This window comes from Benincasa hispida, chromosome 2 (genome assembly GCF_009727055.1).
Source record: "Benincasa hispida cultivar B227 chromosome 2, ASM972705v1, whole genome shotgun sequence".
Classification (NCBI taxonomy): domain Eukaryota; kingdom Viridiplantae; phylum Streptophyta; class Magnoliopsida; order Cucurbitales; family Cucurbitaceae; genus Benincasa; species Benincasa hispida.
Window position 1 is genome coordinate 27,941,874 of NC_052350.1, and position 15,411 is coordinate 27,957,284.

The 15,411-nt window shown below is 33.1% G+C and overlaps 2 protein-coding genes and 1 pseudogene across 3 annotated transcripts; all 3 read right to left on the bottom strand.

The window, feature by feature from the left end:
• Positions 1-5,443: 5,443 nt before the first annotated feature.
• On the bottom strand, positions 5,444-6,905 carry LOC120070824 (E3 ubiquitin-protein ligase ATL42-like). Its single transcript, XM_039022709.1, has one exon. It carries the CDS (start codon positions 6,881-6,883, stop codon positions 5,567-5,569), a length of 1,317 nt encoding a protein of 438 aa, XP_038878637.1. The 5' UTR covers positions 6,884-6,905; the 3' UTR covers positions 5,444-5,566.
• A 1,185-nt stretch (positions 6,906-8,090) lies between these two features.
• Positions 8,091-9,354, bottom strand: LOC120070825 (annotated as a pseudogene).
• Positions 9,355-10,808: 1,454 nt separating this feature from the next.
• Positions 10,809-14,379, bottom strand: LOC120071689 (ninja-family protein mc410-like). 2 transcript variants are annotated; one of them, XM_039024069.1, is made up of 3 exons: positions 14,128-14,379; positions 12,244-13,255; positions 10,809-11,545 (listed from the first exon to the last, which is right to left on the bottom strand). In XM_039024069.1, the coding sequence occupies exons 2-3, from the start codon at positions 13,190-13,192 to the stop codon at positions 11,061-11,063; spliced, it is 1,434 nt and encodes a 477-aa protein (XP_038879997.1). In that variant the 5' UTR covers positions 13,193-13,255; positions 14,128-14,379; the 3' UTR covers positions 10,809-11,060. The 2 variants fall into 2 exon arrangements, with proteins under 2 accessions (XP_038879997.1, XP_038879996.1); XM_039024068.1 differs by having other exon boundaries at positions 14,030-14,378.
• Positions 14,380-15,411: the final 1,032 nt, after the last annotated feature.

Genomic DNA, 15,411 nt, shown 5'->3' on the forward strand with positions numbered 1-15,411 from the left:
CTCTAGTGGAAGTTTTGAGAGGTCTTTTGCTTCTTGGATTGCTGTCACCTTAGCTTCCCAACTCTTAGGCAATGATCTAAGAATTTTTCTCACATTTTCAAAGGTGGTATAAGATTTTCCTAATCCCTTCAAAGCATTAACAATATTTGTGAACCTAGTAAACATTTCAGTTATAGTTTCATTTGCATCCGTTTTAAACAATTCATAATTATGAACTAACATGCTAATCTTTGACTCTTTAACTTGATTAGTTCCTTCATGAGTTACTTCAAGCATATCCCAAATTTCTTTAGCAGAATTACATGTAGAGACTCGATTAAACTCATCAGAACATAAAGCACAAAACAAACTGTTCATGGCTTTAGCATTAATAGAAAACTTCTTTTTACCTTCATCATTAAACTCTTTTTCTTCCTTAGGAATATCTTTATTATCAACTATTTTAGTAGGAATTAAAGAACCATTAAAAACAATTTCCCATAGATTATAGTCAATAGAAATCAAATAAATTTTCATCCTAGTTTTCCACCATGCATAATTATTTCCATCAAACAATGGTGGCCTAGTGGTAGATTGACCTTCACCATACCCATTTATTCCAGTAGTTGCCATAAGCTCGAACAATTAAGTTTTTCGAAAGAGGAAAAGAATATAATAATTTTTTTTTAAAGATTTTTGTAAAGAGAAATACTTTTCCAAAATTTAGATTTTAATCAAAAAGATTTCAAAGATTAAGAAGTAGAGAAAAAATAAGGTTTTTATAACCAATTTTCAAGACAAATTTTTTAATGAAAACAACTTTTAAAACTCAAATTTTCAAACTTTTTGCAAAAATTAGAAAAATTCTAGATTTAATAAGATTAAAAAAAAAGAATGTAAAATCAAGAAAAAAATACAAAACCTTTTTTAAATAAGAAACCGAGCTACCTGCTCTGATACCAATTGTAGGATCTAAAGGCAATACTAGGGTGAATAGGGTTGACTACCAATTTTTTTTTTTAAATAATTTTATCTTCAAACAATACTCAATAAAGTTAACCACTAATTTGATTAAAGAAAATTTATGCAAGACAAAACTTAAATCATGCAAGTTATGATAACTTCAAATTTAAAGACAATTTAATCAAGGATAAATTTAAATAACACACTAAAAATTAAATCATACAATTTGGAAAGATTAAAAAAATAATTAAGACAATAAGCAAAAAATTTGAAACAAGAAATAAAAGAGAGAGATGAAGAGAAACACCAGGAATTATAGTGGTTTCGGTAAATTGCCTACTCCACTCTCCAAGACTTCTTCTTGGGTATTTCACTAAGTGATCCTCTTGCAAGTGAGGACCAAACCGACACACCAACCCTCTTTTTCCTAGGCTAAAGAGAAACCCAGGATCCTTTTTACTGGTTCAGGATCAAACCAATTTCTTTTTCTCACACCCAAGATGTACCCACACCTTAATTCAATTCCTAAAATTAAAAGAAAACCTCACAATATTACCTCTTGAAGGCTAAATACACAAGTTGAGCACTCAGAAAAAAAAAAACTCACAAAAATAACTCTAGGGCAAGGAGGACAAGAATTTAAGGGTAGAGAGAATTGAGAGCTTAAGACTTGATAGCTTTTGGTGTGTCCATGAAGAGTAAAATCAAGTCGAATTTATAGGTGAGGGGGATAAATTTTAGCCATTGGATAAGATTGCAAATGAAGGGTGGAGATTGAATAAAAATAGAAAATGAAAGGATTTGAAAAGAAATTTTGAAAGATTGGAATTATTGAGATTTGGAGAATAAAAAGGATTTGAAGGATGAAAATTTAGGAAGGAAATCAAATTTGACAAGGCTGAAATTTGGTGAGAATTTGGAGAAAATTGGATCAGGAAATTAAAGAAAAATAAGAAAATAAAAATGAAAATAAAAAATAGTCGGATGATATGAGCACCACGCATACAGGGGAGGAGATTGAGCATCACACACCACATTCTGTAAAGAAACCGTAGGCACGTGCAGCGCACGCGCGCGTCCGCGCGTGAAGCTGGGTGACCGCCACTTGTCATTATCTCATTCGTCAACGGTCGCCACATCACTGCCACATCATGTGCCACGTCAACAAAAAGTGACCGGTTGGAGCGTCATGTCATCTGCCACGTCATCAATATTGACCGTTTGTGTGCCACGTCAGCCAGGTGCCACGTGTCATTGTCACATTGGATTTCCTCTCTAATCTTCTTTTGCTTATAACTTTCTCGTTTGAACTCTGATTTGAGCGATCCAAATTGCGTTGGAATCGTCTTTCCGAGCTCTACAAGATAGTGACTCTGAAACATTGAAAATGTTAGTACAAAAATCTGAGTTTGTTATCATCAAAATACTTAGTTTGATTAAAGCTAACATTTCCTAGTAGGGATTTAACGAGGTATATTTTATATATATATGGGTATCTAAGGGGGAGTATTATGAATATTATAATAATAAATAGATGCCTATTGCTTAGTGTCCCAAAAACCATGTGTCACCCTTCATGTTGTCCATGTGTCTTGTAATTATTCATATTTGGTGTCCATGTAAGTCCACCTACTTGTCACTTTGCATATAAATAGTGACATTTGGTGGATCTTAAAATCACACATATTGGGCAAATTTCATACAAATTAGAGAAAGTAGAGAAATTTGAGAATTTTCTCATCTTCTTTATATTTTATTTTATTTTATTTTATTTTATTTATATATTTATGTTTTATGTGATGTTAATATTTACTTATTATATTATATTTTATTATTATCCGTGTTCTCGTTGTGCTCCTCAAATTCATAACAAGCGTAATTTAATTTTCTTAGAAAAACATAATCAAATTGATTAAGAAATTATATCCATCTCTAAAATATGAGAAGATTAAATTTTCACCTGTGAATTTAAGAATTCCCATAAAAATAAGAATAGATGTAGCATAGTCCATCAAACAATAAAATGTTGAGAAAAAAATATTAATTTTCATCTCTAAACTCAGGTAATTGTATCAATTTTGACCATTAATTTTTTTTACATCCATAATTGTGCACGCTAGTTTATGCATACTCCGACTAATTCTACAACATTTAGATCTAAAAAAATTCATAGAATATTAAATCCGAAGTAGGTAGTCACCATGAATTGAACACATTCCTTCTAACTGTAGGATCTAATGGCAACACCCGCTGATGAGTGAATAGGATTGTCTACTAATTTTAATTTTAAAATTCTAAATGTAACAACTAAATTTGAATCTTAATTTAAGCAAATTAATAGCATTAAACAACTAATTCAAGTTAGTAACATATATCATAATTTTGGAAAGCAAAAAAATAATCCTAACATAAAATCTAAGAATTAAAAAATAAACTAAGTGCAAAAGTAAAGTGAGTTTAAGGAAAAGAAGACGTTGGAATTTATAGTGGTTCAAAAAAGTACTCTTGTAGGTGAGAATAAAACCTACACGACCTTTTTTTTCACTTAGACTAAAGAGAAACTCAGATCATTTTTACTAGTTTAGGATCTAACCAATTTTCTTTTCTCACAACCGAAGGTATACCCACACCTTAATACGAAACCCAAAGAAAAACTACAATGAAAAAAATTACATCTAAATAGGTAAAATATACAAGTTTAGCTTTATGACACACTCCAACCATTTTTCTCTCAACTATTACACTTGTAAAAATTTAAATGAATGAGAGAATTATGAATTTTTGGACGCTTGAATAATGGATGAATGGATAATTTGAGTGTTTGGAAAATTTCTTTTATTTGTCAACATGGTGGCTAGGAGGATGAATAATGGTTGATTATAAAAATTGAAAGATTTAACCTCGACCATTGGATCTAAGGTAAAAGAAAAAAATGATTGAGATTAAATGAGAGAGATAAAATGGTAAAGATTTCATTTAGGAAGAAAAATATTAAAAATGAAATTTGGGGTAGTAAGAGATCACGTTTTTCTCTTTCTCCTTTTTGTTCTTGTTTCTGTATTTTTAATATTTCAAACATTTGAGATGCCACTGTAATCTCATGTGATCCAACTTTTCTCTTTTCTCTTTTTTTTTGTTTTAATCTCTCTTCAAGAATCTAGCACATGTCATCTTTTGATTGGTTTGACATGTCATTATCACATCATTAATCACATGGAATTTTTCTTTTAAATCTTATTTTAGTTCCAACTTCTTCGTTTGATGTCCAATTTAAATGATTAAAAGTGCATTGAAACCGTCTCTCTGAAATTTATGCTACTAATACTAAAGTCATCATTAATTAAACGTTCACTATTATAAAAATATATCGTATGATTAAAGTCCATAAAGCTAACATTAACTCCTTTATCAAACCCATGATCTTTTTTAACCATTGATCTTCAATTTCTTCAAACGGAACTCCAAGCATACACACGTGTTGAAAATTTTACCTTATGTTCAATTTTGCCAAACTAATAAAAAGCCAAAAGTAAAATTAATTATGAAATTAGTCTTTCGAAACTTACAAAACTAAAGAAAAGTTAATTTTAGTGACGATTTCCCTCAGCTTCAATAATTTCATATGTCTCACAATATAAGATGCAGGTTGAGGAAATTGAAAGTTTGAGATAAAAATTAATGGCTACACTAAAATTTTTAAATCCTAATATTCTATAATTTGTATATAAATATTAGCTATTCCATATACTCCTCTAAAAGTTGGAGATTAGAAACCCATAACCCTAAACTAGAAAGAAAAATCTATAATTGGTATGGATCCATTTAAATAATGGTTGACATCAACGTTTCAAAGATACCTTCTTCCAACATTTCAACATTTCCATAAATTTTAGAGTTCCATATTATACTTCTCCACATGTTTATATTTAAATACCATTGGAAATGCAAGTTGAGGTGAAGAACAAAAAGTCAAAGCTTCAACTCCAAGAAATATGAAACATTTTCCTTATTTATTTATTTATATTATTATTATTATTATTATTATTATTATTATTTTGGTAAATCCAAGCCAGAAACAAAGAAGAAAGACTCACCTCTTACGTCAATGAGTGCTAGAAAAAAAAATTAAAAAAAAAAAACGCAAATTATAAATTAAAAAGAAAAAGAAATGATTTTGAGGCATCCATTAATTAATTAAGTTGTTCCAATCAACACACAGACCCTGTTTTTAATGCTAAATTCTCTGCAACTTTGCCTTTTTTTAAGCGTAATTTTCTTGTTCTCTTGTGCCGCTGCCTGTTTGCTGTTTGACTTAAATAAGGCAAAGAATCCCAGGTTTTCTTTTTTAGTTTTTGGTTCTTTTTTGGAAAAAGGGTTGAAATTTTAAGTTGCTTGAGCAATTTGTCTTTGCCCCACTTGGGAAAAATGAGATCTTTAAAACATTAATGAAACTTGTACAGAAATTTAGAGTTTAAGAACTTTTGAGATTTGTATGATAACATTTGAAAGGAATCCATTTCTTTAACTATCTAAACTAAGAATCCTCTAAATTTGGGACCCTGTAAAAGGAAATTACAAAAGAAAATTAATGAGAAAAAGAAAAAAGGTAAAGAACTGATCTGATTTACACTGTTTCTACTGTTTGTTGTCTGTTCTCTGCTGGTTGAAACCTTGTTTCTCTATTGGCAAACCATTGGACTGTTCTTTTAGCAATTGGGTACCAAATTTGTCTCGTTCTTTCTTGCTTTACATTGTTTCCTAGATCAGAAGATTCCCCACTTTCATCTTTTCTGTTAAAATTCGTATACAGACCAACATCATCACCAAATCTTGATCTGCCTGTGATTTCTGAAACTGATCTTCTTGCATCTGGGCCAGTAATTCTTGTTGTTTGGCTTGGATTTGTAGAGGATTGTGATGTAGAAGGGAATCCCAGAATTGAGTTATTGCTTTGGTTTATTGTGTTGAGTTTGCTCTGATCAAATGATCTCTTTATTTCCATCTCCTCATTGACCTTCAAGATTTCTTCAATTTGCATTGATCTTGGCAGAGATGACTGCTCAATATCTGTTTCAAAGGAAGTGAATCTACTGCTTGAAATGGCATCAATCATCTCTTTGTTCAAGAACATCAGGTCTGACGAACTTACGTTGCTCCATCGATTCATGAAAACGAAATCGGAGACGATAATTTTGTGGTTGTGTCTGTGTAAGTTCTTCATATTCTCATCTTCATTACCATAAGCCTTTTGTATCAACATTTCCTCTTCCTTATCACTCTTTAAGATCTTTCTGAAGCTTCTTCCAATGCTGAATCTAGAAGAACCATGGAGTAATTGTTGTTGTTGTTGTTCTTCTTCTTCTTCTCTTTGTACAAAGAGCTCTATGTTTGAATCTTGTTTCAGCTCTGATAGATTGCTCAATAAGAATCTCATGCTGTTTGAATTACTAAGGAGCTTCAAGTCCTCAGAGCCAACTCTTTGCCTGCAAAGAGGACAGCTTGCATGTTTTTCGAGCCAATGATCGATGCAGTTAATATGAAATGCATGTTTGCACTTTGGCAACATCCGGAGAATTTCGATATCTTCGAATTTCGAAAGACAGACTGCACATTCCAGCCCTTCTTTGGAACCTTTCAGTGTGGAGAATCTAAAGAATGGAAGGGACTCGATCACCGTCTTATCGATTCCAGAAAACCGAGAACTTGTCCTGATTTGTCTAGGATGAGTTACATCATCCCCACGAACAGAAGATCTTCTATGGCAGTACTTCGCATAGACAAGGAGAATAAATGTTAACATAAACATAACTCCTAAAATCCCTATCACAAAGCCAAGACTTGGCTGAAAAGCACTATTTTCAGCATCTTGAGAATCAACTTGAGCTTCAACAACAAAAAACACAAAAAAGAGGAAAAAAACAATCGAACTTAACCGGATCATCTATTCTTCAATGGCGGATACTTGTTCAGAATCTACTGATCTTCAAAAGGCCAATATCTCAATCAAATGAAGCTAAAAACACCCTTTTTTATAGGCATGAAAAGGGAGAGAGGAATAGAGGTTTTTATATGAAAGAGTCATTAAATACACCTTTGCAAAGAGAATAATCCATCAGCTTTGTGGTGGTTCCTGTATCCTTCTATGGCTGCTGTTCTATGACTTCACCATCATAAATCATTTAAAAACTGCAAATATTTTTGCAGTTTGAAATTTAGAAAAGAAGAGGACAGAGTTTAAGGGAATTTTAAATTTTGTTGACAAATGTGGGGCTATTATTTGGTAGGCATTACTTGGGAGGTAAGTAGCAGATAAAATAGAGAGGGGAAAAACAATAGCTAGGCATCAAACTGTGACATCACCTGCTCCAAAACAAAACTTATCTAAATACCACCAATCAATTTGCTTAATGGGTAAATGAAACCAAATTATTACTTTTATCATTTAGCCATGGCATTTTTTTATATATTCATCATTATTATTATTTTAATATGAATTGCCTGGCTTAAACAAATGGAAATTCTGAGCCCTGCAACATGCAGGGGATTAAGCACACATGCTGCAGAACTCTGGCTAGATTGTCATTGTTTGTTCCCAATAAATGGTTATTCTAGAGGATGGCTTGATCTGTTATCTGGTAACTTAAGTTTTATTTGTATTTATGTTATTTATGCTATTTATGATTTCGGCCTAAGGGTTTAGAGGAATGTGCTAAACTCTCTAACTCCACTGACGTTTTTGGCTCTGTAATCTTAAATTATCTCTTCAATAGAAACTATTTTCTCCCATTGCTAGTGGACGGGTTACCACTTTGTTAGTGAACCACATAAATCTATGTGTCGATTATCTATTATTTTATGTTTTTGGTTCATCTTTGATTGTCGATTAATTAACAACTTCTATGACTTTAAAAGCCAAGATATTTAAAAGGAACATGAAGAAAAGATCAATCATCTTATGACTAAAAGGGGTTCATGTTTACATTTAAGAAAAGTTTCCAAAATAACTCAAACTTTTGGATTAGAAGACATCAGCCTCTGTTCAACACCCAAGAGAGAGAAAAAAACAAAAAGATCCATTTCATATGATTAGAAAAGAATAAGATGACTATATTTTAAACAAGGACTGCAAACCCTTGAGATTATTTTGTCTATACATCTGGCTGCTGTGTGTACTTTGACAGTTGAGACCTCTATTCCCTATTAGCAAGCCATTGTACTGTTCTTTTGTCTATTGGCAACCACACCTGCCTAATCCTGTAAATTTTTGCATCAGTTTCAATCATAGAACTGTCTCTTATTGCATGCTCATTGAAATGACCAAATCTTGAGAAAGCAGTGGTGTCTGAGATAGATCTTCTTTCATTAAGATTTGTTGTTCTTGATGTACTTGCATTAGATTCTGATGTAGAGGAAATACCTGAGATTGAAACTAAGCTATTTTTCTCAGCTATGCTTATCCTCCTCTCAAATGATCTCTTCATTTCCATCTCTTCCTTAATTTGTGAAGTTCTTTTGCACTCGGTTTATCTTGTTGTCAATTAGCAAATGCTTTCTGAATCCAAAGAAGAGAATCTATTACTTGACATGGCCCCAAGAATTTCTGTGTTCAAGAACATAAGGTCAGAAGAACTCACGTTGCTCCATTTGTTCATGAAAACAAAGTCAGATACAAGAATCTTGTGCTTATGCTTGTGAAAGTGCAACCATTCCTCACATTCGCATTCACCAGCTTTTTTTTCGATCAAGACCTCTTTTTCCTTGTTACCCTTTCCTATTTTTCTGAAGCTGGTTCCAGTGTTGAACCTTGAAGAGTTATGATGATGATCTTCCTCTCTCTGCACAAAGAGCTCCATGTGTGAATCTTGTGGCAGCTCTGGCTGGCTGTTGTTCCTCATTAGTCTCGTACTGTTGGATTTAAAGAATCCAACATCCTCAACACTGATCCTACACCAACATAGCGGATAGCTCGAGTTCTTTTGGTGCCAATGATCAATACAGCCAATGTGGAAGGCATGCTTCCATTTCTGAACCAACCAAAGGACTTCAATATCCTCAAATTTGGATAAGCAGACTGAACATTCCAACCCTTCCCTTGATCCTTTGAGTGATGAGAATTTAAAGAAAGGAAGTGCATCAATCACCTTTTGATCAACCCCAGAAAATCTTGAGTCTGATCTGAGAAGTCCAAGCCCGAGATGAGCTTGCGGTTCGCCACGACGATGGGAAGTCTGGTGACAGAATTTTGCATAAACAACAAGGATAAATGCCATGGAGAACATGATGGAGAGGATTCCAATAACAATGGTGAAGTTTTGTGGAATACCAGAACCAGCTTTTGGTGGAGAAGGTGTTTGTACATTGACAGGAAAATCAAAATAGTATTATCATAATGATTCTACTAAACTTACCCATGGAGAAAAATCATGAAAAAAACTCTTCTCAAGAACAAAAACACTTCCTATCCCTGGTTGAAATTTTAGCCTTTTATAGCTTTTCTAAGAACTTGAAGTTGTTGAGGATTAACTTTCTGATTTATTTGAAGTTTGGTAGATTGAATATTTACATCAAATCATAAGTTGCACAAAACTTCTAGCAGCCAAGAGATGCGATCTTTTGATAGTTCTTACAAGTATATGAAGCAAAAGGGCTCTCATGTCAAATACAATTTTCACAGAACCATCATCTTGCTGCTCAAAAGGCAAGATTGAGCATTAAACTCATGCATTTGAAGAACTCGATCTCAGTTGGACAATCCAAGCTTTTCATACTTGGATTGATGTAAGAACATAACTTCAAATAAAAACAAAACAACAAATAGTTCATTAAAGGCAACCAAATGTCAAATATTAGCTAACCTTCAAGCTGCAGAAAGTCAAGATTGTATGTCTGCCTAATTTTTTAGTACAGATTTTAAGTAAGCTAGGAGTAACCTTCCATTTTGAATTTGGTCTCACTCAAAAACGGCTCACCGATTTGGGGATAGCTAAGTAGTTAAGCATTTATACATTTTCTAAAAATCAAAAGTTCCAATTTTCTGTTTCAAAAAAAAAAAAAAAGGTTTAAGTTTTCATGTTCAACTTAGAAAGAAGGGGAAAACAGATGGCAATGACTTCAAAGATTTAAAATGGGAGAAACTTAGAAATTCCTTCGGTCGATTGTCTAAAATTTTGAAAAGATATCCCAAAGATCTTTTGTCCTTTTCATTTATTTCTTCCATATAAATTTTAAAATATGACACGTTTAAATAAAATTATACTTCATAAGATTTATTAAAATATGAAAGAAAATAAACAGAAACAATAAAATATATCTGGTTTTCAGGATTCTTTTCTTTTTCCCTGAAATTTGGCTTTTAAATTCTCCACAAATTTCTGTCAAATAAATTACTGATTAGACATGAGCCTCTCTCCCTCACTCTCTATCTCTATCTCTATCTCTATCTATATCTATATCTATATCTATCAATTTAATTGAAATATCATGGAAAAAAATGAATAATGACATGATGGTGTATTAAAATGAAAGGAATTTATAAATGAAGCTTTATCAAATTAAAGTTCCACTTCAATAATGTCAAAACTTATAGGTTATTCTTTGAACCTAAAATTGGAAAGTGAAGAAAGTTTGCAGTGAGGACACGAGAAATTTGGTGACACGTGGATGGTGGTTAACGATCTGATTGGTTACAGCAGAGAAAATCTGACAGGATAATACAACTTAAGCTGCACAAAGACAGACAATGTGGGTTGTTGACACGTGTAAAAGTTCCAACTTCTCTGCCAAGCCAAAACAGCTATTTTTGACAAAGCTTCATTGGATGTAATACTGTCATTCTCCAACCTTGTGCAAAAACTCAGTTGAATCAGTTAAAACAAAAACTTCCTCAGCTCCTCAAGATTAATGAAATGTTCAAGAGAAAAATGATGAGAAAAGTGATTCTTTTGGAAGGGGGGATAACACAAGGAATGTTGTTTGATTTACAATCCACAAGAGAAATTCCTAACTATGCAAACAAAAAAAAAAAAAAAACATAGACGCTATGAGTCAAACTTTGTTTAGAGGTTGTTGAATTCAATCCACAACAGAATTCCTAACTATGCAAACATAGACGCTATGAGTCAACTTTGTGTAGAGGTTGAAGGGTTGTTACTTGAAAATGGAGTCAAACCAGCTTCGTTATCCAAAATGACGCGCTCTTCACTAGCATGTCGAACAAAGTCCTCTGGAGACATGTGTATACCATGGCAAGCACAAACAATCTTAATCTGGTCTGCATTGTATCTGTATGTCACACCAGAAATCGTTCGACCATTTGGACCGGGACCCGTGGTAGAAACCCAAGGTAGATTAGGGAAAGAACCACATCCCCCAAACTTGACATCAGCAGCGAGGCCTGGCTTTATAGCAGAAATCTCATTTAATGAACCTCCGGCTGGTCGTTCAGATGCATCTTTAGTCCCAAGGCTACTGCTGTTTCCTTTAACCCCTGCTTGAGAAGAGGATCCTTCTTCGACTATAGGGTGTCTGCTGTTATTATCAACTTTCTCCTGGCCTGACGTCCTGGCATCATATTGAGTAACTTCAGCTGAATTAGGAAGAATTCCTTGCATTCAACGAACATTCATGACAAAGGTAAGAATTTATCTTGAACTATAAACTTCAAAGCAAAAGGAAATCACACTATGATATATAGAATGGTATACAAATATAATACAAAGCGGGCCTTGCAAGTATCCTTAAAATCTGATAGACCTTCAATTGTGGAAGCATACAAAAAAAGAGTGGGGGAAAATTGGTAAATACGTAATGAAAAATTGTCGTATTAATGAATAGATGATAGTAAATTGTGGAAAAATAGTTATTGTCATTGCTGGTTGGGTAACTATTTAATATAAATACTACTATACTGGTGGGAGCAAAAGTTGGGTATGCTTAAAACTGGCTTAAAACTGGGGTGCTAGTTGTAATTTGTATGAGAAAAAGGGACTCTTGAATTTCTCCACGTTTATAAACATTTGGTTGAACTCTGTCAAATTCAGCTAACAAAGCCAAGCTCTGAATAACAACTGAAACCTCAAAATTGTTTAGTAATAATAACAAAAATAATGCATAAATTTCTTCAATATTCATTTTGGACAGTCTAATTATATCTTTTAATCTCCTCCTGTTAACATTCAATGATGTAATTTAAAACCAAGATCGACCAGAATAATGAAGGGAGGGAACAGAAGCAGTTTTATTCCAATCTTCAAAAATTAAAAAACGAGTTTCTAGCAGTTGAGTTAGGATTAAGATGTTTACCCGAAGAAGGTTGACCTCTGCTACAGGGATTATGCAACTGTGGCTGGGAAATCAAACCCCGGGAATTATCTTTATCTAAAGTTGGAAGCTGGCTAGAAGAATAGCCAAACATCAAAGGAAAGTTTCCAGGATTCATAGGCTGGACCCCACATTGCTCACCGTTTCTGGCAAGGAATACTTGCCTTATGCCGTGTAGAGAATGGCCAGTTGAACTGGATGCACCTGCATCGTGAGAATCTTCGACTATTGGAGGAGAAATACCATTCCGTGAACTTATAGTTTGAATAGAGAATGGAACGCTTCTGTTGAAGTTATGAAGCTCGATATCACTCCCTGATGAACCGTTAAACTTTTTCTGCCCACTCAAGTCCGTAGTACTTAACTCAGCATATCCCTCATTTTGTGAAACTGGCCTTGACGTAGAACCCTCAACCTCAAGTTCAGACTCTCCAACATCCTCATTTTCGGCTGCAGAACCATCCTCAGTTGTAGAATTGCGTGATGCTTTTACCTTGTCTTCTAAATTATTCTGACAGGAATCTCCTTCATGCTTCTTTTGGCAGTTTATCTCCTCAAAAAATATCTTCCGTTTATTACTCAACTCTGACTGTTTTTCTTCCTGATTGTCTATAGGATTCTCATTTTTCGTTACCCAAATTCCAGTGGCCTTCAAATTCAGAGAATTATCTCCATCTGTATGAGTCCGGGAAAGGTCATTAAAAAAATTATCTTTAACCTTTATTGAGTCACTTCTCAAGAGACCTGGGCCCATATCAACTCTCTGGTTGCCACCTTGAAGGAAGTTCTTGAAATCATCAATTATTTTACTGCTTCTATCACTTTCCTCTGTTCCATCATCAGAAAAGCAGGCATTTTTCCCTTTAGACTTGACCGATGATCCCCCACAAGACAAACCCAAGCTGAGCTCAAGCCCGTTGTCCTCCTCCATGTTTCTAGTTAAAAGTTTCCCCAAGATAATGAGTACTGATCATCCATCAAAACTTGATTCAGGCTGATATACAAAAAGGAACCTCAAGTTAGTACTATTATCAAATTTGATCAACATATCATGATATATAAACCTTGCCCAACAACTAAACATGATACAGTGCAGAAAAATGCCAAAAGACGAAGCAGATTGTGAGATCATATTCAATCATTGCAGAAAATCCTCAATCCCAAATCTACTACATTTTACAAACATGCGAATGACATCGATATTTTTAACTATATCGATATAGTACACTCAAATACGATTATCGAGCAGACAGATCTTGTTAATCGCAAAACTCGTGTAGGCATTTCTAACAAATCAGAAACTCAACAATCTGAATTTTTGGTACCTTCAATGAAAGTTTCTAGACATTCAATCCACTTTCCAATTTCAAAACAGTAGTTTTACAGATATCAATCAGAAACATAACATGTAGATTCTATGGAACTAGTACTAGCAGTAAGATTTCCTAAAACGATCCAAAATGCATATAGGATCAAATAAACATACGCGATATTCATAATCTAGGAACGGATTCAAAAGAAAGTAACATTTCATAAAATTGATTTCCCGCATATATTCAATGGTAATTAGATCACCCAATCACTTGATCTTGCAAACATGCTTATGCGTCAACGAAATAGAAATCTATTGAACAAAATCCCAATTCAATCCATTCACTTCACACACACCTCGATCACAGTAAAATCCTAACACAATCCAAAATTCTCAAGACATAAAAGAAGGGTTCAATTTTTTTCCAAGTTCCAAAAAGAAAATCGAAAAACTTACCAGAAACGAAATGAATCCAACGAGGAATACAAAGTGACGGCAGAAGACATTGATTGAAATAGAAAAACATAACCCTAAGTCAGGTGATCCTCCCAAACCTGGATTATGAAATCCGCAGTAGAGTCTACTGATTAGGCGCGATGAATTAGCTTTTTCAGTAGTCTGATCTTCGTTCTTCACTCTACGAATTCATCATTTGCTGAAAACTCCTGTTCCATTTTACCCATTAATCGGCCCCGCTTTTGGAGCAATTCCCGGTGTTTTTGGCGATCAAAAATATGCAAGACTTTATATCAGATCGGTCTACGAATTTTTCTCTCTTTTTTTTTTCAACGGACGAAAATTTAAAATTCGTTTATGCGTTTTTATTTTACTATCTTTTTTTAAAAGGAAAAAAAATACTAGTTCAGAAGGAGAGAAGTAACTCATGGTCAAGAGTCTCCATCTAATTTTTTTACTCTTTTTTATCACTGAAAGATTGGTTTCACCTAATTTTATACTCTTTTTACCACGAAGAAAATTACAAATTATTGAAAAACCAAGTTGTCATGTGATATACAGAGATAGATGAAACCTAGAGAACGAGAGCACTCAATATTTTTCTTACTCATGTACTAGGCTTACTTTCTATTTTGCACCTAATTTGTCATTTTAGTTAAAAAAAAAATAAAAAATATTTAGATACATTCCGCTTGTGCATTTCATTAAATTGTTCAATAATAATTTGACATGTGAAAATTTCTTTTTATTTCTTTTTTGAAATATTTTAATTCATTCCGTATGTGAATTATGAGAGGTAATTTATAAGGATGGATACATCTTAGAATGCATCTAAGTATTACTCAAGAAATTTTAAAATTTTTTAAAAAGGAAAAAACTTTCTTTCACACAACAGATTTTTATTAAATGTAGTTTGGGCTACTGGACTACACTCAAGTTTTTTAAATAAATTATATGAATTCTTTAACAATTCAAACTGACGATCACATCAATTGTAAATCTAAACATTTGATTAAAGGATCGTACATTTTTTTTTTTTTTTTGTCAGTGAATCAGTTTAAACTATTTATGATTTTCACTTTCGTTTTACTTAAAACCAATTCAATAGCATCTAAGTAAGAGTATTATACTCTAAAAATTATACCGAACTTGTAAAAAAAATATTTTTCTAAATAAATAAAGAATATAGACGAAAATGTTGAAAAATTGAGGAGTACAAAGGGAATCCAAATATGGAGAAAATATAATGTAATAATAAATAAATAAATAACAAAAGTAAAATTATGAAAATTTTCCAAATTCTCAACTTTCTCCAATATTTTTTGATTGCTCACCAATATGTGTATTTCTACAAAATCCACCAAGTGCCATTATTTATAGGC